Raw genomic sequence first — 23,502 nt, forward strand, 5'->3', positions numbered from 1 at the left:
ATTAGAATTTTTTTATGTGATAGCTTCACAAAAATTATTATAGGCATAAACTGACTTAAATAAAAGTTAAGCTAATCACAAAACTGACAACAAAATGCATATGCTTACTGGCACCAAGTTAAAAAAAGAAAAGCAAAACAGACCCATAAAATTAGTGCATTAAGTGTTGAAAATTATATGATCATAAAAGAACTAAAATTACTTTAAGCAGCAATGTAAATTGTATAAAATGATACATTTAGTGATTTTTTTTTAGATTACATAAGTTAAACCCAAACCTAGGAACTGAAAAATGTCTATAAGGTATATCAGATGAAATATGGCATAAGCATTCCTATTTTTATATTGAAAGGCAAATCTTTTGCTGAATAAATCTATTTATTATGTTGTGATACAACATTTACAAATGTGCAAGTACAGCTGTTACTGCCGACCGACAGCAACCCAACCTGAAAATATGACAAAACAGTTTTAAAGACAAAAAAAAACATCTTCTACCTCAATGTTAGATATATAAGCTATGAACAGGATGGAGTCCATTTCTGAAGAGGGTAAAAAAAAAATCCAAATGTGCATCAGGGTTGTTAAACATATGAGCTTTTATGTCGAAGGTCTTAGGATGAAATTAGAAATTATGCATGTTGTATAAGAATGTAAATGGCTCTGTGAAGGAAAAACAAACCTATTTACAGGAATAACAAAGTAACAGCCTCAAGAAATACTCAAATCAATCATTTGATGTACAAAAGTATTTTAAATTACAGCATTCTAGCAAGAGTAGAACACGAGCACTTGTGGGATTATAAATTATTCCACTTCCAAACATGTCATTTCTTCAATATGCCTAATCCATGTGCAATATGCTTAATCCCAGCATTTATTTAAATTCATGTCTGCAACACATTGCTTGGATGCATTTTTATTGCTAAAACAAGCACTAAAATTTTTTTTTTTTTTCAATCGCAGGACAATTAGCTTTTAGTAAGTGAACTGAAACATGCAGATTCAAGTGAGAGAAACATTCAGTGTTGCATGAATAATAAACAATATAATTATGCAATCTGTGTGTCGGCAGGAAAAAAAAATAAATCAGTGGTTGCATACATCTAGCATCTGTAAGATATGTGAAAAACACAATCACTGAATATACATTCATCTGCACTAACCTGAAACCTTAAGAGAAAAACAAAGATGAAGAAAGGATGAGGCTCGACAGCTCAAAATAATTCCTTAAAATAAGCAAAACTAACAAAACGAAAGAGCAAATTTAAAAAGGTAATACATGGAGGTCAATATTATGCAAACAAATGTTCTACATATTAACGGGCTGGATTCCATTAGCAAGAATAACTAAAAAGCCTCCCTCAATGAATTAAAAAAGGGCTTAAATATTAAGGCTGCATTTGACGTCACAAGGCAGGTTGTCGTCCCAGTGTTTTGTTTTAAACAATATATATATATATTTACACATTTATTAACACACACATTTCATTGAATCTCACCTAACACACATCTGAATAGCTTGTCTGTAACAGCATTAATGTGATTTTATGTAACATCTTAGACTGACAGCAGCTGTTCCCCCAGATCTATCCGGTAACATGTGCTCTGCTTCCTTTCTCTCTCTTTTGTTCACACCAAAGCCAATCTGTGGGAAGCAACAGTGGTCCTCATGCAAACCGTACAACACGCTTATTTAATCATTTACTAAGGAGGAAGAGAAACATCAAGCCCATTCTGCCTGAACGCTTCTTCTTTCTTCACATTTGTTGCGTCAGGCGAAGCTTTTCACTGGATGTCTTCGACATAATTAGCAGGATAGAGACCGATTTGGCCATCCTTGAGTCGGCCTTTGCACCAGCCTTGATCGTCCTCTTCTCCGATTTTTGTAAATTCATCACCTGCAAAAGGTTAAAAGGGAATTAATAAAGGGTGAGGAAGATGGTTGACTTCTAAAATATGTGTCAAAGGTCTACTTTTTATTACTAACTCACAATATCATTTAAGACTGGATGATAACCCAAGTTTTTGCTGGAAAAAACCCCCCAGCTAGATAACTGCAGCATGTCTCTGCTCCTAAAATATCTAATGACTGCTTGAGGCAGGATGGTTAGAAATATTAGAAGACGTTAGAAGGAGATAAGATTTTAAAAGATATTAATCAGAATCTGCTATATTTGCTATCAGGATGTCCGGGCTCAACAAAAGCACCAGACTTAAGGCTGCACAGAAAATTTCAATGAGGACATGAATTATGATTAACTCACATTTTTCTTGAACATAATGTCCCTCACTACTGAGTTTTAGCATCTTGGCAACTAGAAATAGCCATTAAAAGTCTATCCATAAAAAAGTTACATTTATTGAAGTTAAATATAATATTCCACTAGTCCTTAGAGGCAATATTTGCAAGTTTATACAATTGTAACAACAATGGTGACTCCACATTGTGTAGCTTTGATTAGCACAGCTACTAAAATCAAGAAGGAGGGAATAATTGGTACAAAGCCATCTAAAAAGTTAAAATTTATAGTCAAATGTGCAGATTCTTCTTCAATCAATTGTTGAATAGAAGCAGATTTGATACAATGTACTGTTTAAAATAGGAACTGCAGTAAAACGTCCAAGGGATGAGCTTTATAACTATATTAGAAAAGTATTTATCACTAAATATACTCAACAGTTGGATTTGTCTTTTACGTCCGAGTTAGATTATGATACTGAAATTTTTTTGCACATCTTCACCAGAGGTTTTATGTTATTTATGCTGCAAACCTGCTTTGAAGCTCAGCTCATCCTGCTCTTGTCCCTCGTAATCGTAGAGGGCTTTAACGGGAACAGAAATGACCGGGGACTCGGGTTCTTCCTCAAACGGATTGCCGTCGCCATTGGTGGAGAAAGGGTTTCCGGCTGTGTCCTCGTCTGACCAGTCTGGGGTCTTCTCAGTGCTGTTGGTGCTGGACAGACAGGCAAAACATCCTCACTTAAAAAAATAATAATAACCTGCCGTGTTGTTTTTGGTAAAGGTTCAGCATGCCAGGCTTAAAAGTTCAAAAGTTAGAAGTAAGACGAATACACCAGCAGGAACAAACCACACAAAAGCCCAAAGTGCAGGTGAATGACATGATGAAAACATTTGGTTTCAGTCAAATCCAGGGTAAAATTTGCTTATTTGTGGCAGCGGCTCAACTTAAGCATTTGTTTCAAGACAAATGAACGTAATTTCTTTCATGCCTTTAGGAGATGAAGAGCTGGCAATGTTGATGAAAGGCAAGTCAAAAACGATAAATAAATAAAACATGGCAACATAAACATAGCAGGTTCATGAAACAAAAAAAACAACAAAGGCCAAGCAAGACAAATCATCACTGCAAACGCATGATTGGGGTTTTAACGTTGACGGCCAGCAGAGGGAGCCACCTAAATATAAAGTACTGGGTTCTGATAGCTGGAAAACCAGAAAAGCAACACAAGGGGGTTACAGTCAGACCGGTTTGGAGTAAAAAAAGAAAAAAAGAAAAAGAAATTCAAAAGTTGTTTCAAATTGATTTTTTTGACTTAATGCCAATTGGAAATGAACTGAATTAAGCAATCAGTCTCTAAACCTGTGAATACATGTAGCAGCAATCAGATCTGACTGTAAGACAAAGACATTTCCCACAGCAGAAACGAGCGCCTCCATGCGCGTCTCGACATTTAATACTCTGCAAAAATGTGAAACTGTTAGGCATGAAGGACAGACACACACTGACTGTGTGCAGTGCCATTCAGAGACCATGCAGAGCAACACAACAACCTGAACCCTGAGGGAAGGATAAAAACGAAAAAGAAGAGATGCAGGAGACGCAGCACAACGACAATCTAAGGAGTAAAAGATGGAAAAGGAAGAGGAACAAAAGAGGCTGCGGGTTGGCGGAGGGTTTCCTCCTGTTCACCAACATTTTTATTTCCTCTTTATTCACAGAGACGTGGTTGATGGTTGTCTGCTTCTCCTCAGCCATCTCCTCCTGTTCCTCATCATCTTCAAACGGGTTTGTGCCCACCGGTTCTGTTTTAGTAGCCACATTCAGGCTGATAACATGGAGCACAATTAGATATGGATTAACATGCACACACACATATATATTTGAGATGTGGACAAAGACAATGTCCAACTTTTTATTGAATAATTCTGCATGAAAAGAAAAGGTAGATAAGACACTTTTCACTGGGTTGGGGTGAATAATTGGGGTTTGATGTTTTGATTTGTGCTTGGGATAACTGTCGCGTTTGTTAAACCAGCTGTGTCTAAATTTCAACTAAATGAATAGGAATGTGACCTTCGGTTGACAGGCTTGAGAACATAACCAATTTCCTATCAGAAATGTAACAAAATAAGCCTGAAAACTGGGTTTACATCTGGAAACAAACTGATTTAAATTCACAACCGATTATGGCATAAGATTATTGATGGCTACAAAAAGCCTGTAGTTGAAATTCAACTTCCTAAATAATTTTATTTTGCAACATTTTGACATTAATCACCAGATTTCACTTTTAAAAGCCGTCCAAGTTGTTTATTCAAGGCTTCGGCAGGTTTCACAAACTCAAATTTAAGACTTTTTATGTCAATAATCAGTAGAATTTAAGATCTTTATCTCCAGAGAACGTAGGACGTTTGTCCAGACAACTGGCAATAAACTTGGACTTACCCATGATGGATACAAAAAAAGCTAGCTAGTTAGCAGAGGTACGTTATCAGTGAGTCGATGTTTGCATGTGTCTCAAACTTTTGTCTGACAGAAAAGTCCCACAAGAATAAAAATATATAGAGTATAGGATTAAATAGTTCTGCCACAACAACATTTAAGAACTGTGATCTAAGGTTAAATTAGTTTTTTTAATTAATTTAATACATTTTAAGGGTTTAATTTTAAATGCACGTATTCAAGGCTTTTTAAGGATACTCTGATACCTTGTCCTTTGATACAGTTCATGCTGAATAAAAGTAGTTTAAATGAAAAGCAGAAGGGTCAAAATTAATTATATTTAAAAACAAGTGTGTAACCTTCTGACACACACTGGAGCAAGATGCAAATCCAACATGTAAACTCACGCTGAAGAAGTGAATCCATGCAAATGCTTTGTCACATGCACAAAAAGCGTTCGACCAATAAGTGAAGAAGATAAGATTATTTTCTACACTGAAATGTTTTAGTGAATGCTGCTCTGTTTCTGACTGGAGTCCCTCATTTTGTGATCGAGTATCTTCAGTAACAGTTTGACCCTGAAGTTATTTCAGTGAACTTGAACGACAAAACAACCAGAAAAATGGAGGCATCTAGCTCAAATCAAATCAGCAAATAGCATTTAAAGGTTTGCATGTAGAGAATATATATGATTAGGCCTGTCGTTATAACCAATTTTGCTGGACAATTAACTGTCCCAGAAGTTACTGCGATAAATGAGACCATTTCTAACTAATAGTGATAAATGCAAGTAAACCTAATCAAAGAACATCTAACACTGGAGCCGGAAAACATTTATAAACACAAACAAATAAAACAAGTAAAATAGATTATGAAGTCTCTAACTAAAACTGAATTTCAAAAAGCAATAATCATTCAGCCTGGACAGGAAAAACAGGCAACAGTGGGCATTTGAATGTCAATTGTTTGGGGTTTTTTTCAAAATGGCGGCTTTTCCATTACGTTAAGCAACTGTTGTCCAAGTGATAAATTGATTTATTGCTTTTTGTGACAATCAGAGATGGTTCAGAGATGATAACACTAAATTAGTCAGGTTATCCATTAACTGGTTATGTTTATTAGATAATCAATAGCACTGTACGTGAGCAACTTTTAATGAAGATGACAAAACCATAAAGACCCACTGTAAATTTCTGCATCAAAGCACAAAACCTATCTTCAACTTTCACCACAGGAAACACCGGGTTTCTACTTGGTGTTGACTGAATTACTGGACCGTGCAACGCTGGCGGCCATCAGTTTGTTCTCGAGTGTGAAGCGCAAAAAAGTAACCGCCTTTGTTTACACAGTCATGCCAGGCTGGTTGAGCCGAGGCTGAGGCGTTATTACAGCAAACACAGTGAGCTGGAATTTGGCACAATGTAACTTCAGAGAGTTCGAGCCAACAAATGAGATCTTTGAATTACAAATTAAGAAGAGAGTCTTTTTTGTTAAGATAAGAGGCATAAACCTGGGCTGAAATCTCTTAGGACTCATTGTGTGGCGACACTACTGATTCATAAACAAGATGGGAAACACTAACAATGGTGGGAAGAGGGTCAGGCAATCAGTAAAATGAAAGATCAAAGGTCAAATGCTTTAAATTACTAGAATTCCCTTTGTTGACTCCCTACACACTCCTGTCCTGCACCACTCTAATTTCTCATCACACACTACATCCTGAAGATGCGTCGATTTAAAAAAACAACAACAACAAAAGAGGAAGGAATGTTTGACAAAAAGCTAATCAATAACTAAACATGAAATGTTTCATCAGAGGCATTTAAATGGAATCATCTGTTCAAAATTGAGAGAGTCGTGTGATTTATTATCAGGTCTACAGTTCATCTTTTCCCTGACATAGTTGGATCTTCGGCAAATTCCTCTACAAGGACAAAAACAGCTTTATCTAATTGGGTCAGAGGGATTCAATCATGTCATTAAAAACAGACAATAAAACCTTTAGTGGCTTTAAATCTCACAGGAGTCAAATATCAATTTTTATATTCATGTTTTTCAGCATTTAGGTGAAAATTCAAAATTTTTCCAGGCCCAAATTTCACACTCAGTTTGTTTAGTTTATTTTTTCAAACATGAAGAGAAACAAAGTTCAATAAATTTATAGCAGATATGTTTAAAGTGGCCAGGGTTTAAAATAAAGAAGAATAGATTCCTTTGGGACGATTAAGACTAAATTAGAAATGTGGTGAAACTTGTCCTTGTATTTAGTTCATATTTTATTAGCTTATTTAATTGAGTTAAATCTCTTACTTATTTGCATTTTTATTGTGTTTTAAATTTTTTGATCTCAATAAGATAACCTGTATATATAAAGGTCAGTTTAAAAACAGACAAAAATATAAAAGGAAATATGGACAAAAAAATATGTAGATGAAAAGATGGATAAATGGACAAAAGAAGGGAACGATGGATAAAAGGAGAAGCAAACGGATGGATAAGAGACGAGTGCATATAACTATTTGACGAAGGAAAGAGAGTGTCTGTCTTTCCATCCTCCATTTCTTCCATTGCAGAACCTTATCCAGACCTTCAATTGTTTGATTCCAGATTTTTTCCAGACTGCGTGGTAACTGAGCTTTAAGCTGTTCCACCTAAAGCTATTAAACCTTTTAACTTCCCTGAACTTTATTTATTTATTTATTTACTTATTGCTCCTGAACATTTCTGTGCGAGTGAGAAATATTTCCACATTAGTTTTGGCACAGCTACAACAAACTTCTAATCCCAGGGGGAGGGGCGGCCTTTCCTGAACACAAACAAAATGCTCGCCGTTGCTACGGGAACGGCCATATAATGAAACATCATGCTGACTGTGTTTTAGAGGAGTGGGTATTTTAGAAGAAGAGAACGGAGTTGATGCGTACCTGCTGCTGCTCTTGGCAGGTTGGACCGGCTGGTCCGACCCGGTCTGACTGATGGCCGTCAGGGTGACGCCCTCTGATGGTTTCTTCTTCTCCCGTCTGCTGAGGGTTCGGTTCAGGTCTACGGACCAGTCCTGGTGGACACAAAAACAAACATTAAAGTCAGAATGCTTGACTTTTTAATCCAAAAACATGCAGCAGCATAAGAAGAGAGAGAGCGTCTTGCACTCACACATACACAGCATGTGAAGTTAACTTAATTCAAGAAGACACACTTAGGAGATTAAGGCTGTGCATGCATATGTGTGTGTGCACAAAAGGCAGATAAAAATCACATATTTGATCAAAGGCAGCTTCCATCACCTGCTGAAAGGAGGAACACAGAAATATTTGCCCACAACCAAAGGCTAAGCAGAAAACGTGAAGCAACAAAGTGGAGGCCCTAAAATTCATCTACAAAACTTGTGTGTTTTATAAATGAATATTTCTTATAATGGACCACACCAACATTCACAATAATGAACATTTCCTTTAGTCTGCGTTACAATAAAAGCAGTTGTCATAGCATGACAACCCCACAAGTAAAATACAGAATTATTATGTGTAGAAAAGTGAGACTTTTGAACTACTTTATGACTAAATAAGTATTTTGGTGACGCAGCTGGTGGGAGGAATAAGAGTGTCGACAATCTTGCACAGCAGAGTAGCAATGCTTCTCAAAACCAGAGCAAGAATCCAGTGTTGGAATGTGTGAACGACCAAAATGCTCCCTTTACTGAACCATATTCACTAAGTATCTTAAAGATAAAATGAACAGCCGAGTAGGTAATAGTCATGAACTTTGCACCAGTTTTTCTTATTTATTTATGCATTTACTCGTTATATTGCTTGTGTAATATTGTGGATTTTTCTTTGTCATCAATTTTAGTTTTTCTGTTAATGTTCAGGTGCTCAAGGTCTTTGTATCCTTTGATATAAATTTATTTGAAAGACTTCATAAATAAAAAATCCCAGAGCAGAAATTATAATGTCCCACTGAATGCAACCAGAATTTGGTTTTAATTATTTATTTTTTTTATTTACTCGAGAATTACTTTAAATTAAGGGGTATGGTGCCGGTTTGTTAGGTTTACAAGCTACTGCTCATAAACATTTTCCCGACTTCTTCTTCCCCAGCCAAAGTTAAAACCATTGCTGGTCATTTAAATCTCTACCTCATGAAATTAAATTCTTAAATGTTATGCATTCAATCATTTTCAGCTGCGTCTCATCTGCCTCGTTCTTTTACACTTTCCTACATATTTTTTAGGTAAAAAAATCAGAAAACAATGGGGAAGTAAAGTTTGTAAAAAAAAAAGAAAGAAAAGAAAAGCCTTTTAATTATCAAGTCAGTGCCGTGTGTCCATGCAGTAGATTGATATTTGTACCGCCGTTTAATTCAGCATGAAATACAAATAGAGGGACATCAAAACACACACACTAATGGAAGGAGGTGTAAAATTGTTAGCGGGAATATAGAAATCCCCTCATGGCTGCTGTGACAGAATAGCCTTTCCGTGCAGAACTCACTACGATGGACCATCTCCTAAAGGAGCGAGGCTTTGACCAGTCCAAATTCTGTCAAACATGAGGAAAGGGAGGCAAGTTTGATTAGGATTACTGACTCACTGTCCAAACCTGTAAGTTTAAATAAGAGAATAAAAAAAACCTGCAGCCTTCCTGAACACAGAGATGCTGTTCTTCATTCACATCCTGTCTAAAAAAAGTCTAAGGTGAACGTAGAAAGAAAGAAAAGGTGTAGGAAGACCCCTCACATCAAAAGCACTGAACAGCAAAATAATTTATACCAATGCCTGCAGACGCAGTTTTTTTTTGTTGTCTTTCTCCTATTTCCCCAACAAGAAAAACGACCACATTCTAACCCTCCTACAGCCGAAAAACATACCTCAGAGATGAAATAATAACAAAAGGCTGCACAGTCATGCAAAGGATGCATTTACAAGGCAAACAGCTGCAGTTAGAGGTTATTTATCACCATTTGAGCATTAGCTTTTCTGTTAATTAGTGTAAATACAAATATGTTTCTATTCATTGCAAGTTACAGAAAAAAAAACATAATAAAGCCAATGTGCAGTTTTCTTTTCAAACAATTAATTGTGTGAATCTACGCTGCGTTCAAGTACCTCAAACTGCGGCCAGTTCATGGGCATGCCCGGGCCGTGATTGGATCGGAACCATTTCAAGTCATCCTCAGCATCAGTAGCAGAGATCGTGTCTTCAAGCGTCTGGTAAACCGTCTGGAATCTATGTTGACAAAACAGTAAAATAAATTACTTACAACATTTTTATTTAACTCCAAGCCATATCCTTTTGATTAATTTTGTGCTCCCTCCTGACCTGGAGTTTGTAGAAAGGTCCAAGTGCTTCTTAACCTCCAGCAGAAGCTCTTTAAAGAAGCAAATACGTTTTTCTTCAAATTGCTGCGACTGCTCAAACACCTGCTCCATGTTTTCCATGTACTGAGGGGTCAACTTTTCGAGCTCCTCCAGGGATTTCTCATAGCGCTCTTTGGTCTGGAAACAACGCAAAGGCAAACAGGAACTACATATTTTCAATCTAAAACCCCCATAAAGGGATCAGTTGCTGTATATATAGCCGCTCGTACCTTCTGAACCTCCTGCTGACATTTCTCCACTTTTTCCTGCAGTTTCTTTTGAGTATCTGGATTGTTGTTGCTCTCCAGCTTGCTGTTGGTTTCCCTGCTGGCTGCCAGTTTCTCTTCTTTGCAGGCTGAGTGGTAAGATTTCTTCATTGTCTCCACCTGCAGGATTCAGAATCAACAACGTAAAATACACTTAAAAAAATTAAAAACACCAGTCCCAAAGCAAAGGAGCAAAGCAGACAGTAAAATCCTGCATTCATGGGCTAAAAGATTTGATTCCCTAAGAAGATAATTAGCAATTCACAATTAACTTTTATAAATTTTGAAGCAATCTTTGCATGTTTGAGGACTTTAATTTCAAAACTGCATACTTTACGCTTCACTTCAAATTTATGTGTCAAATTTTAAATATGAAACCTCCAAAAGAAATTAATGGACAAAGAGCAGAAGAAATAAAGACAGAGAATTAATAAAAAAGATGGACAAGGAATGGATGGACATACTGATATATTGATGAGTGAGAGGACAGGTGGATAACAGAAGGACAAGTGAACAAATGGATGAAAAAATATTAAATAAGATAGACAGGCGAACATAAGGAGGAATACATAAATGAATGGATGAAAGGAAGAATAAATGGATGGACAAATGAAGAGAATAAATTAATGTACAGAAGGACATAAGATGAAACAAATAAATGGATAGATGGAGATTAACCAGATGAATGGATGGACAAAATGCTAATATATGATGGATATTAATGGATGAACAAATAGATGAATGGGTGGACGGACTGATCAAATGGATGGGATGAATGGGCATCATTATTAAAATTATTACTCATTTCTTCCAGGCGCAGCTGAAATCAAACGAGTAAAACAAACGTGCTCGCGGAGTTTTCTATGATTCATTTATGAGGACAGGAATTTATCACTCCTATATGACAGGTTGGGGGAAGTAACTGGAAGAATTTCAGGAATGAGTTGCAGAATGTAACGCGTGACTTGAGCCTCAGTCAGAGCAGCTGTTTCGATGAGCGACGTGCTAACACAGGAAGTTATGCTACCAGAGTGGGAACCCTGGTTCCTCTGTTAGCTAGCTTGATTTCTTTCGTGTGTTATGATCACTTAAGTCAACATGACTATCGTACTGCTTGTGGTCGCTGACAAGACCAGAATACCATCACAGACAGGAAGTGAGGGCAAAGAGCATCAAGTTGCAGACTCCTCAGTGGCTTGTTGGATTATGTGCTTACTAACACATTTATCGAAACAAAGGAAAGTAGAAAACTCTGCTAAATGAGCAGCAGAACCCCTCACTGTTTCCTTCCTTTACTCTGACTCAAACACACAGAGGGCAGCATGTTGGAGGCGAACTCGTGGTGATAAAGTGAAGGGTTGCTCTGCTTCCTTGCTGCTGCTTTTTTAAAAATAAGATTGTTGCCACGGTGAGAGAAGATAAACAACGGTGAGTCAGGAAAATGCAGTCATGAGAACTGAAGGGTGAAAAGTTCCTTTAGCTTGTCACTGTTCATATTTTAGAAAAAAATAAAAGTCAAAATCACTTTGAGCTCTTTACATCAGAAGTGTGAACTCGCCTCTTTCAGTTTCTTGGCCCAGGGTTTCTGAGCCTTGCGGAAGCCGTCGTCCGTCTCTTTTGTTTCTTTGTAGCCCCCGATCATCTGTTTATGATACGAGTCCTTCTGCCAGTTCTTCAGCTTCTCGTAGTCTTCGCTCATTAACGCCGCCTTCACCTCCAAGTGGAGGTCGCTGACCTTCTCGGCCTCGGTGCAGAGGGCGGCCCACGCTCGCTCCAACGTACCGTACTGAGGGCCTGCACACAAAAATTATTTACACTGAATGCAAAAACATTCATGCACCGTCAGCTTTCCCTCCATTTTGTCACACTGCAAGCTCTTTATAAGTTCTTGCTGCAAATCTGCATCTAAAACGGCTCCATAGGTTAGATCTCACCCAACACTGCAATCTGTTTTATTACTGATGCCTCTTTTAATACCTGCCATTGTCATCCATACTCACTTGTTAACTGCTTTCCACTTCATTCGTACAGATTAATAAATTGGTATAAATCAATCTATAAAACTAGAATCGCTCATGAATATTTCCAACAATACTCGCATAAATTAATCAGTCTGACGCTCCCAAGAGTTTGTAGGTCATTAAGTGAATCCTCATTTTATTTCGTTTCACCCAATGATTGGCATAATTCGCAAAAAACAATAAAGCTCACCACGCTAACTATCAACCTTTGTCAAGTCAGAAAAATAAATAAATAAATTACAGTTCATGATCCATGTACCTACTTTTAAAGCTGTTGACTTGTAGTGCATTTAGCTTGTATGAATAAGGTTGTATGTTTATTTTTTTCTCCATTTTATTATATTTTTTTCTGTCTCCTGCTGCATGATATTCTGTGATATTATGTTTTAATGTTTTCTGGAAAGGTAATTGTTTAAAATGAGAATTTGTTCCCAACCTACCTGGTTAAGTAAATAAAAAAAAATTATTAATTGAAATTGTAGCAAAAATCCAGCTTTTCAACATGCAAAGGAAGTTTAAACTTGCGATTGCAGAAAAAGATCAATTCACTCTGGAAGGCTGAATATATAATGTTTATTCCACTTCGCAACATGTGCTACTTTGTGTTGGTCTAAATGCGGGTGGGCATTTATTGTGTCGTTTATCATTGATTTTAATAAATATCTTTCCATGATAATGTTAAAAAACTGATTAGCATATTAGTTTAGCATTTCCTTCACCGTTTTTCAATGACAGTATCAATAACTATCAATAAATTTGAAAATATGACTAAATTAAGTGCCTATATATAAAAAACTACAATTCAACAGCAACAAGCATTCGTTCTCCGATATTCTCACCCTTCTCTATGAGTTGCCGCCAGCGCTTTCCCCATTCTGTGAGCTGCAGCGCGTACGCCTTCTCAATACGAGCGCGTTCATGAATGCAGTTCATGAGGTCGCTACACAGCCGATTGCCGTCATCTACCCGCTTCACCGAGCGTTTGTAGTTTCCAACCTGAGCGTAAAAGAAAAAAATAAATAAATACACAGATGAAAGGTTTACAACGTGTTATAAATCAGGATCTGGCTGGGAAGAACGGAACTTCTCTTTTATAGTTTGTCCTTTCTGAAAGATTAGGATTATTCATTCCCAAACGTCGCAACAAAAAAAGCAAACGACAATCTAGTAGCTTTTTTTGTTTTTCGCCTTCAACTTATCTTGAAGCGGAGTTGTGAATGCATGTAAAGACAGCAGAAACTTGACAGAAAAAGGATTTTGTATTTGAGGAAAAGATTGTGAAAGCCTCACCTCCCAGAAGCTTTCACTGGAGACATCATTCATGGAGTCATCGTAGGCGCCCGACATCGCTGCTGCCTAAGATTACGCTAAAAAAAACAAAAAAAACAAAGAGAACATGAACCAAAGTGAAATAAAACAAATCATCTGAAATTCACCCATCGGAAAAAAAGCTTTACAATTAGAAAGTGACTAATTCTGTATCGTCATGGTGGAACGTTGTTTATTAAATCAAAGAGGGACGGCGGAGTCTTTTAGATAAGAATGATTCGTTGCTTGAATTAGAAAGTCAGACAAGTTTATAAAAACAATCCACAATCAGTTCACTTTAAACACTAATTAATGTGCCTGACTCTGAACTGTAAATCTGCCTTTTCACTCAACAGATTTACAAATGTGAAATGTCAAATACAGGAACAGCGTCAGGCATAAACAACTTATCAAACGTTTGACAAAAGCTGGACTTTAATCGGCTTCAAAAATATTTCAGAAAACTGAGCTGTTCAAACTGTAAATATTTGATAATGCTTCAGTGCTTTTCTTTTACATCAAAATATATACGATTTGGTAATAAATATACATATCTATAAAATCCATTATTAGCTCCTGGTGTTTTTTTCCCCTTCCTGAACAAAGTTTCAATGATGTCAGTGATACTAAATATTTCTAAATCTGAGAAATATAAAGAATTTCTTTACCGTTTAAAGTTTATAGTAAATTAATCTTTTGGACTATTTGGAGTTTGATTTAATTAAAATTGCATATTACTGCTATAATAACTAAAATATTTTTAAACTGATTTAAATATAGGATATAGGCTTAAAAATAGTTTTGTTTGTGATTTAGTCATTTCTACTTATTCTGACATAATTCGTTTAGAATGCAATTTTTATTTTTTATAGATTCATAAAGGCATGAAAACATCTCAAGACTTCAGTTTTTACACATTTGATTAAAGGTGAAAACAAACTGACTTTGATTTAATCCAAGCCTAATTTTCACTTTTACAAAGACAGCCACCAAAAGATACATTTGTGATCTGGTTAGATAAGCCCGGCAGCAGGTGGGTGTTTTCATGTGGTTTTATTGATGACGAAGTGAACCCACGGAAGGTTCTGCCCACACACACACACACAGAGTCTCTGCTCTGGCAGAGATAAACAAAAAGTGACTGTCGAGGATACACAGCAGGCGGCTTCCGTTTCCTTGAGACGGGCAAAACACTCGGGTCTCTGTTAGTCGTCTCCGCATCACGTCCATCATTTCAAACTCCACAGCCTCCCTTTTCTCTCTCTCTCATTCATCCCCTCATTTTGCTCTCCACTTGGTTACTCGGTCGTCTTCCCTTCCTCATCTGCCTCTTTTCACCTTTCACTCTCTTGTGATTAGATTTTCAGACGGTGGCAACGTCTAGCTCCAACAGACTGCAACTGAAAATTTGCATTAGGATTTAAATGATTCCAGGAATTATTTGAGATCATTTTTTTATGTTGTTGTTCCCAATAAAAGAAAACAAAAGTAGCAAGGGAATTAGATCATGACGAACCGGAGAGTGTTGATGATCTCTCCATTAATATTTTAAGCTTTTGAACAGATCAATAAGTTTTATTTAGAAATAATTAGCAGCAACAGTTCACTCTAAGTGCTGTTGTTCTTGTATATATATTAGCCAAAAAGAATTGCTGCAATAAAAACAAATAAGTAAATGGCGTACTTTGCATTCAGGCTCCCTGTGCTACTAATACATTTTGAGACGTTTGTCATTTATTGCAGCAGAAAAAGATAAAGTGGTGGGAAAGTCTTACAGAAAGAAAACATTATGCATGTCTGCAATGAACCCAAAGTAGAAACACATTTATAAAGTTAAGGATTTGATCATTTAGCATGATTCATATTATGCAAACATTATTATTGCATGATGCAGATTTTACTACAAATGACTACAAAGTCAGCAAGTACAGTTCAACTTGAGTTTAAAGTTATGTACAGTCCCACAAAAGTAGGGAAATAGCTATATTGTTGTTTTTTATGAGCTCATAAAGTCAAAAACCTAAATATCAAATGATGGGGGGAAATTATAAGGCAAACACAAAACAATAAACAACTTTCTAATTGAGGCAAAATTTGATTTTCTTTTTCTTTTGTCCTTTAAAAAATTCCAGGAAAAACCCCAAACTTTGTTTTTTCACTTATTCAGACCTGGAAAATACTAAAACCAAACATGTTAACTTTGATATTAACCAGTTTAGATGTAGCCTAATTGTGCTTTTGTTTTCTAAAGACTTCAAACTGCATCCTGTTTTTATTAATTGGAGTTGTGAGCCATGTTTAGCTCAGTCAGCTTCCAAAATATGACATGATGACCAAACCAGATAAGAGTAGATAACAGAAAGTAACTTCATATCAGAGGATGTTAAATTAGAGTAGAAAACATTCTAGTTGGTACAAATAATGAAGGAGTTTTGTATTTAACTAAAAACAAAACCATATGAGAAGTATCAAATGGTAAAATGGGCTGTTTTAGTCAAATAAAATAGTAAATGATTCTCTTAATACATTTCCATACTACTCTTAATGTATTATATAGGCCTGAATTATTTTTTTTTAATTATTCACACATAAAAGGCTAAATTAGACAATGCTTTTGTTGTATTCTTTAAACCAGCGTACAGTATAGTCAATATTATATTATCTAACAAAACTCCCATCTCTGATTCAAATTCCAGTCGAACAAGATCCATTTTGAAGCCAAGTGTGATCACACAGAGTTTCTTTTAGAGGAGTGGGACAGCGAAAGGATGAGCGGTCAGTGGTCTGCGTCCTCCAGGGCCGTTCCTGGACAGTGGGCTGCTTTGTGGTTACCACCAACAACATGAACAATCGTCCTTTTAATGCCGATTGAGTTCACAGTCAGGTTTAAAGTTTACAAATGCTCCAGCCTTTGTGAGCGCAGCAGATGTTATCCGTCACCATTTCAAGAGAATGCCAAATATTCAAATTTACTCAGGCTTCTTGTGAACTATTTACTGAAGACTGGATCCCTTTTTGTTTTAAAGTACGGTAACCAAACCATCACAATGCTTAGCAAATTTTTGGAACCTCTTGGGCAGGGCCGGATTTCGTAGAATAAGGGCCCCGAGCAGAAAATTCCCCTGACAGTCTTTCCAGAATGAAATATAAGTAAACAAATAAAATTAGAGAAAAAATATACACGCAGCTAAGATTTATTTGCCTTATTTAGGTGGTAAAATACAATTGAACTGATTATTAATAAAACTATGTTTAAATGAACATTAAATAGAGCCCAATTGTAATAATATTTAGGAAATTCCTCATTCACCAAAGCTCTGTCTTCGTCCTAATGTAATCAACGTTGAATGGAAACAAACGCCTGCATACCCTTGGCTCCGTGTGACACAGGGGGGGCAGTTTTAAACAATTGAACGCAGCCTGGCCCATAACTGTAAACAAGGCTGTTGACTGAGTGGCGGTCTGAAGTCCACCCAGTCCTCCACTCTGCTGGGAACCTCTACGTTCACTGCCTCATATAAGGAGAAGATGAGAAACAACACACTGGAGCCAGAATAAAGAGATAAAACAATCACACACTAAAGGTTTTGTCATTTAAACTGATAAAACAGGATTTCGTCAACGCCACATGATTACAAGATTTGGAGATTACATAATCAAGCCCAACAATGATATCCACTAAATGTCGATAGGGAAGTGAACTGCTAAGCACACTGGAATCTGGCTGCTGGCAGCAGCCTTAAGATAGATGTGAACAAATGCATTCCTCAGAGCTCCCATGCCTAAACTGAACCTTGGCATGTTATGTAAGCATGCGACCAAAGCTGCAAACACAATCATGCAAGATCCCATCGACTAATTCTGGTTTTATTGAGGGATATGTTTGAGTAGCGGCAAATGATAAGATTACCAAGAGATGATGACCAAAGTTTACTGCAGATTCACACCTCAGCAACAAGCTGCATGTGTGATCAGCTACATTACAGCAGCTGCGTTAGCTAAATTTAAAGATGGCCAAACCTTACAGTCTTCACACAAACAGCCGTTGATTAATCCCAAGTGCGCTGAGGGTTGCCATGGCAAGAGTGTCACAAATGGAGTTGAAAAGCAAGAAAACGGCAACAGATCGTAACTGAACTGATTTGACAGCTGACAGGCCAAGACACGCATGTCTGAAGGCTGTTTATGTTTACATCACAGGATTAAAATTTACTGCAACGACAAACACAAAGTTAACACAGCACATCCACAGCGTTTAATTTTCCAGGTTTTTATGGTCAAATTTAACTTTAGTATCAAACCATGTAGACGCATTCATGTCTCCTGAACTTTCCCGACTTAGCACAACTGTTTTTGTAGTATTTTATTTGGGATTTTCTGATCTAGCAACACGTAGCGTCAAACTACTACTGTTAAAAAGTAGTAGTTTAACATTTTTATAAAGTGTAAAAGGTATTAGGGTTGAAACGGTTAATCAAATTAATTGTGATTAATCAATTATTGAAATGATTGTCAACTAATTTAGTAATTGATTAATCGTTAACCGCAATATCCAAAAAAACGGCCATTTGGTGGCAAAAAAACTCAAATGCAGTAGTTAAGCCAAACTGTACAAAAAAATTATACATTTTGCATTTAAGACAAAAAACACTCGTCTATAAATATGTTTTAGTCAAAACTACGAGATTTACTAAAGCAAAGCTACGATATTGCATTTTAGGCAATAAAATCTTTAAAAAAGGAATTGGATTATTTGTTTATTTACACCTTCTAAAGTATTTCTAATATTGTTAATTGTTATTAAATGCTTATTGTTAAAAAATGCTTGTGGTTGAATGAAAAATCTGTAGAATGTGCCATTTTTTCTCCAATTAATTGACAATTCAATTAATTAATTGAATTGATGGATTAATCTATTTCTAAAATATTTGCAAGCTGCATCCCTAGTTTGTATTCACCCTCCCTGTGCAAATACCTTTTGTCACCTTTTCATTTCCATTATAGCTGCAAATCTTTTCAAATAACGTCTTCAACACTTTTCTTCCACCTTCCAATCACATGGTACTCTGTGTTGCTCCATCACATAAAATCCCAACGAGACGCGTTGAAGTTTGTGGTCGGAACGTAACAAATGTGAGTGGAGAAAAGTTTTTCCAACACTAAATGATTCTCACTTCAAAGAAGAAACAAGTTTTCCATTTTGCCTAAAAATAAGACTGACTACCTTTGCTATGGCTTTAAATGCAGGTAGCCAGGTGTATGGTAGAGTTAAACACCAACTACACGAGAACAGCTAAAAAAACAGAAGATTAACAAGTAATTGTGATTATATAACTCCAAAGCTGAGGGGGGAAAAGACATAATGCTTACAACTTCATTTGAGCAATTAAGCAAAACCTGCTTACAGAAGCAGGTAGGAACAAGATATGTTTTTTAACTCCATTTATGTTGCATAAAAAAGTTGCAATATCTCACAGGAGGGGACGGCAGCTGAGCTGATCTATCCCTTTTTTATTACAACTTCACAGCAGGAGATTGCTTAAGCTCAACATGCCAATACAAGACAAAAACATCCCCACTATAACTTATTTTAAAAATCTCATGTGCACATAAACTTGTTCCCTCTCAGTCACCTCTGACCTCCTTCCTTGTGCAAGCTCCACAGCTGCACATGACTGCTGATCTCCCGAGGACGTGGTCCCTTTTTGTTGCCCAAATGTGGACACTTTCCATTGTAAACTGACATACGCTGAGCTTTAAAAGGCCACCGGACTAAATTTGTACTCGAGAGGCAACATACTTTTGCATCAAAGCCACCAGTCTATCAACAGCAGGTTGACCTCAAAATAACGGGCCGAGCACACACCTACTGCACGCTTCGTGAACGGTGAAAAACAATGCCGTTTGTTCCACATCTTCAGGCACTTTCCACTGACCATGCCAGCAACGTGGATGGGAACATAATGGAGGGAAACGGTGTTATATGAAAGGGAAGGGGAGATCCTTACATCACCGACAGGAACATTTTTTTTTTCCCACCTTGTGGAAACCACTCGACTATTTCCAAAACGTTTCAGGAAAGCATTACAAATACAAACCATCTGCAAAAGATACTTAATTGTCTTTTTGATGTGTGAAGTAAAGCTGTTCGGATCGTAAACTGAAGCTTCAATGCTCACAAATAAGAGATCTTTGAACTGCTTCATGGGTCTTTCCAGTGAATCCACTAATAATAGATTAATCCCAATGAAGCAGCACTGCCTGTGTTTTCTAAATTGGAAAACCTAAGATTAGCTCGATTATTTGGCAAAGGAATCAGTTCACATGGCCTCTAAAAGAAAGAGGAACTCCGAATTTTCACTACCGCTTTACCCTAGCAACGTTCCTACAAGAAACACACAAAACCACAAACCTCACGCTGAACAATGAAGGTGTACGATGACTGAAAGCTTCCACTGAATCACCAGGACCCATTAGGTGCTGACTGCCAGCCTCAGTACAGTTCCCTGTTTTATGTAACTCAGGATGTCGTAGTAACAAGTAACTTAAGCCTTAAAGGTTTGCTTTAGGACAGTGGTCCCCAACCTTTTTAGTACCGCAGACCGGTCAAGACTTCAGAAACTTGCTGCGGACCGGGGAGGGGGAGGAGGTGGTGGATGTGCACACAACACTTCACAAATTTGCTGCGCACCGACACCAACGCTGTTGCTGCTGTTTCCAAATCATTCTGCTGCTTGTGGGCTCAGTGTTGGCGCTCAAGATGTAACCGACTGAATCCGGTTAAAGGATTTTCAAAATAAAAGATCCTCCAGACTCGATACATAAAACGGAAGTATTTAATTATTTCTTGCGCAGCCCGGCACCAATTGGTCCACGGACCAGTACCCAGGGGTTGGGGACCACTGCTTTAAGATATAAAGCTATATGCTAAACAGGGTTTTCCTCAGTATATCATAAGCCTGGCAGGCCACCAAGCTTTACTTGTGCCCCCACCAGGCTAAGCATTGCTTATTTATTTAAGTCTTTTTAAAATGTTAGCATTTTATTAAGACTTTATAGTTGATGTTCAGGTATTAATCTTCCAATAACACATAATTATTGAGTGATATTTGCAAATTTCCTATCAACTTTAAACATTTTTAACTCAAAAACACGACAGGCTGCTGGATGAATGACTGCCCCAGCCCCCAACCACCAGGGTTAGCAAGTTTTCTGGGGGAAACCTTGCAATACATAGCATTGTAACTGTAATCATAGGGGTATATTAATTTATGAACGGTGTAGATATTTCTCTGTTTAATTGTAAATAGAGTAATTTGCATACAATTTCATTTTTGTGTGTGTATGCATTGTGGTGATAGAGGCAGTGCATAAAACATGCGTCGCAGTGGCTCTTCACCCAGTGTACCCTTGTCTGAGGGGCGCACCTTTTCTCAGGTCAAGTAAATAAAGATTGAGTGTTTGTGTTTTGCACAAAAAAAACCTAATGACTATTTTACACTTTTTTAAAAGAATATATTAAAAAAATTGGCTCCTTTTAGTTTAAGATCAAAACTACTGATTAAACCAACATGTTCACAAAACCTTTATTTTATTTGGATACAAGATGCCATTCATGCCAAAGCTGGAACTGGTGATGTTTAATCTTTATGTTTAATCCTGGTTATGATAACCTGATAATCTAATACACACCCATGCCAGTTATTTTACACTGCTTCTTGCCATTATGAAAAATAAATGTAAATAAATAACTAAATTGAAGACGATTAGGAGTTTCAGACTCGCTGTCTTAGCCCCACACACCTAATTTATTTTTATGAATGTCACCTGAGTTACACCTGTACATTGTAAATGCAAAGACTTAAACCTGTCACCCAGTTGTCAATGCGTAAAGCTGACTGAACTAAGCAGGGATCCAGTTTTCAAGAAACATTTATGGAGGCAGAACCATTTTTTTCTTGAGTACTTGGGCCAATTTTGCAATGTTGTGAGCCTTGAACATGACATGCACCAGGAGTTTATCTTCACTTGCGAAACCTGCCCCGCCCTTTATCACTACAGGCAACGAAACACTGAGACTCTCTCTAGCAAGCTATATGCAGCTGATGAGAAACGGCATAAATGAACCAGCTGTTAACCAGACGTTACTGATTTAGCAAACAACGCCACAACGATCGTTGCTTAATTCAGTTAACTTTTTAATGCTCTGAAAAACTAAATATACTGCAGCACAGGCAGTTAAATGTCATCAAGTTCAAAAGTGTATCTTTTTAATCAAGTTCACATATTCCCAGAACATTTGCTACCAATATTTACAACTAATATTGTTATTTTTATACTTTACTCAGCCAATCGAGTTCCCTCTTATTTGAAAGAAAGTCTAAGTTAGCCCCTAGTTAGCTTTAATGTTAGCGAAAGAGCCACAGCCCCAACAGCAAAAAGTTAGTAAAGCAGTTAAAATCCAAAACTCTTCGTGTAAAACTTACCTGGAGTACGTCTTATCGTTTTTGTTTTTACTCTCCGGGTTTAACTGAAAAGTAGTTCGTTACGGAGGTTCCAGTTTACAAATCTTTTCCCAGCTTATCCGCTCAGAAGCACTACGGCTCAACTGACTGTCTACTGTGAGTTAATTTCAGTTAGCCGGAGAGAGTGACTCTGTATCCGGTCAGGCTTTTCAAAATAAAATAACTATCAATATTTCTAACACAAAAGTACTGGACTAAAACCAGCAAAACTGGAGAAGGCAGAGGTGAAAAAACACACATTTTTACAATATATAACAATAATTTGTAAGTAAAAATATCTATTATTTACATACTTGATGGTATTCAGGTTACATCGGCTGCTACAAAAATCCTTCACCTCAGTTTCACGCCACTATGTCAGATGGATTACAAATAATAAATTTTCTTCAGTTTCTATCATGATTACAGCTCCTCTTCCACCATATATTTTCCAAACATTTATATTTTTGTATTGTCTGGTAAAATTGCTTACATTTGTTCTTTGTTTCAACTCCTCACTCGTGCCATATCCATAAATGTATGTACACAAACACATATTTTTATTTGAATTGACCTCTTAAACTGTTTTCCCTTACTCTGTCACTAAATATTTGTTGAACGTTCCATGGAAGTGAGCAGTTTCTTGCTTCAAACATGATAAGAACTGCTTTATATTTAACCAAATTTTATATTTTTGAGGATGGAGCTTGAGCTGAAAGTCACAACTGGATCTTTTGTGACCTGTTATTGCCGAGTAATTAGAGTAATTTTGGTAGGCCAACCATTACAGAACCCTGTTTTTAAATGCTGATGTCATTTAGTAATGGACAAAAATGGATTTAAAATAATTTGACCTTAAGTGAAGGTATAATTACCCCCTCCACCCAGTTAAATCTCACTTTGCAGGCCAAACCCATGACTGATTACAGCCTCATCTGCTGAATCAATACCCCAGTTAAGCATGAAAGAGGCTGGAGTATCTCAAAAAGCGACACATCATAACAAACCATTGAAAATTAGCACTTAAGAGCTTAGAGATATTCAGTATAGATGTTGTGTTTGACTTTGCCAAATGAGAGAACTACAAGTAAAAAGTCAGAATTTTGATATTTGATTATTATATTATATTACATTTGATATAAGTCAAAAATAATGTTTTTTAGCTATCCTAGGTCTTATCTGTAAGTTTGCAACATCAACAAGTTTCTTTGGGATAGTTGTAAAGGGCTTTTATTTTGAAGGCGGACAGAACTGACGGAAGTTGACGTCAGTGCAGCTTTGTAGAACGCCTTACTGACGTTACATCCTCAAAAACATTTGGGGGATTACTACTTTCCAGATATTGTGGAGGTTTTATGA

At 36.9% G+C, this 23,502-nt stretch overlaps 1 protein-coding gene across 2 annotated transcripts; it reads right to left on the reverse strand.

The window, feature by feature from the left end:
- Nucleotides 1–359: 359 nt before the first annotated feature.
- On the reverse strand, nucleotides 360–22,256 carry pacsin2 (protein kinase C and casein kinase substrate in neurons 2). 2 transcript variants are annotated; one of them, XM_014473652.2, is made up of 11 exons: nucleotides 22,126–22,256; nucleotides 13,622–13,698; nucleotides 13,171–13,327; nucleotides 11,869–12,104; nucleotides 10,275–10,430; nucleotides 10,007–10,182; nucleotides 9,793–9,913; nucleotides 7,613–7,743; nucleotides 3,940–4,071; nucleotides 2,776–2,957; nucleotides 360–1,901 (listed from the first exon to the last, which is right to left on the reverse strand). In XM_014473652.2, exons 2-11 carry the CDS (start codon nucleotides 13,676–13,678, stop codon nucleotides 1,789–1,791), a joined length of 1,461 nt encoding a protein of 486 aa, XP_014329138.1. In that variant the 5' UTR covers nucleotides 13,679–13,698; nucleotides 22,126–22,256; the 3' UTR covers nucleotides 360–1,788. The 2 variants fall into 2 exon arrangements, with proteins under 2 accessions (XP_014329138.1, XP_023205902.1); XM_023350134.1 differs by lacking the exon at nucleotides 3,940–4,071.
- Between the last annotated feature and the right edge of the window lie 1,246 nt (nucleotides 22,257–23,502).

Source organism: Xiphophorus maculatus, chromosome 17, assembly GCF_002775205.1.
Source record: "Xiphophorus maculatus strain JP 163 A chromosome 17, X_maculatus-5.0-male, whole genome shotgun sequence".
Taxonomy (NCBI): Eukaryota; Metazoa; Chordata; class Actinopteri; order Cyprinodontiformes; family Poeciliidae; genus Xiphophorus; species Xiphophorus maculatus.

Coding starts and splice junctions, on each gene's coding strand:
- pacsin2 (XM_014473652.2), bottom strand. CDS start 13,678: ATGTCGGGCGCCTACGATGACTCCATGAATGATGTCTCCAGTGAAAGC. Junction 12,105..13,170: donor GCGGCAACTCATAGAGAAGG/GTGAGAATATCG, acceptor TTTTGTGTGCAG/GCCCTCAGTACGGTACGTTG. Junction 2,958..3,939: donor AATAAAGAGGAAATAAAAAT/GTTGGTGAACAG, acceptor CTGTCTGTCCAG/CACCAACAGCACTGAGAAGA.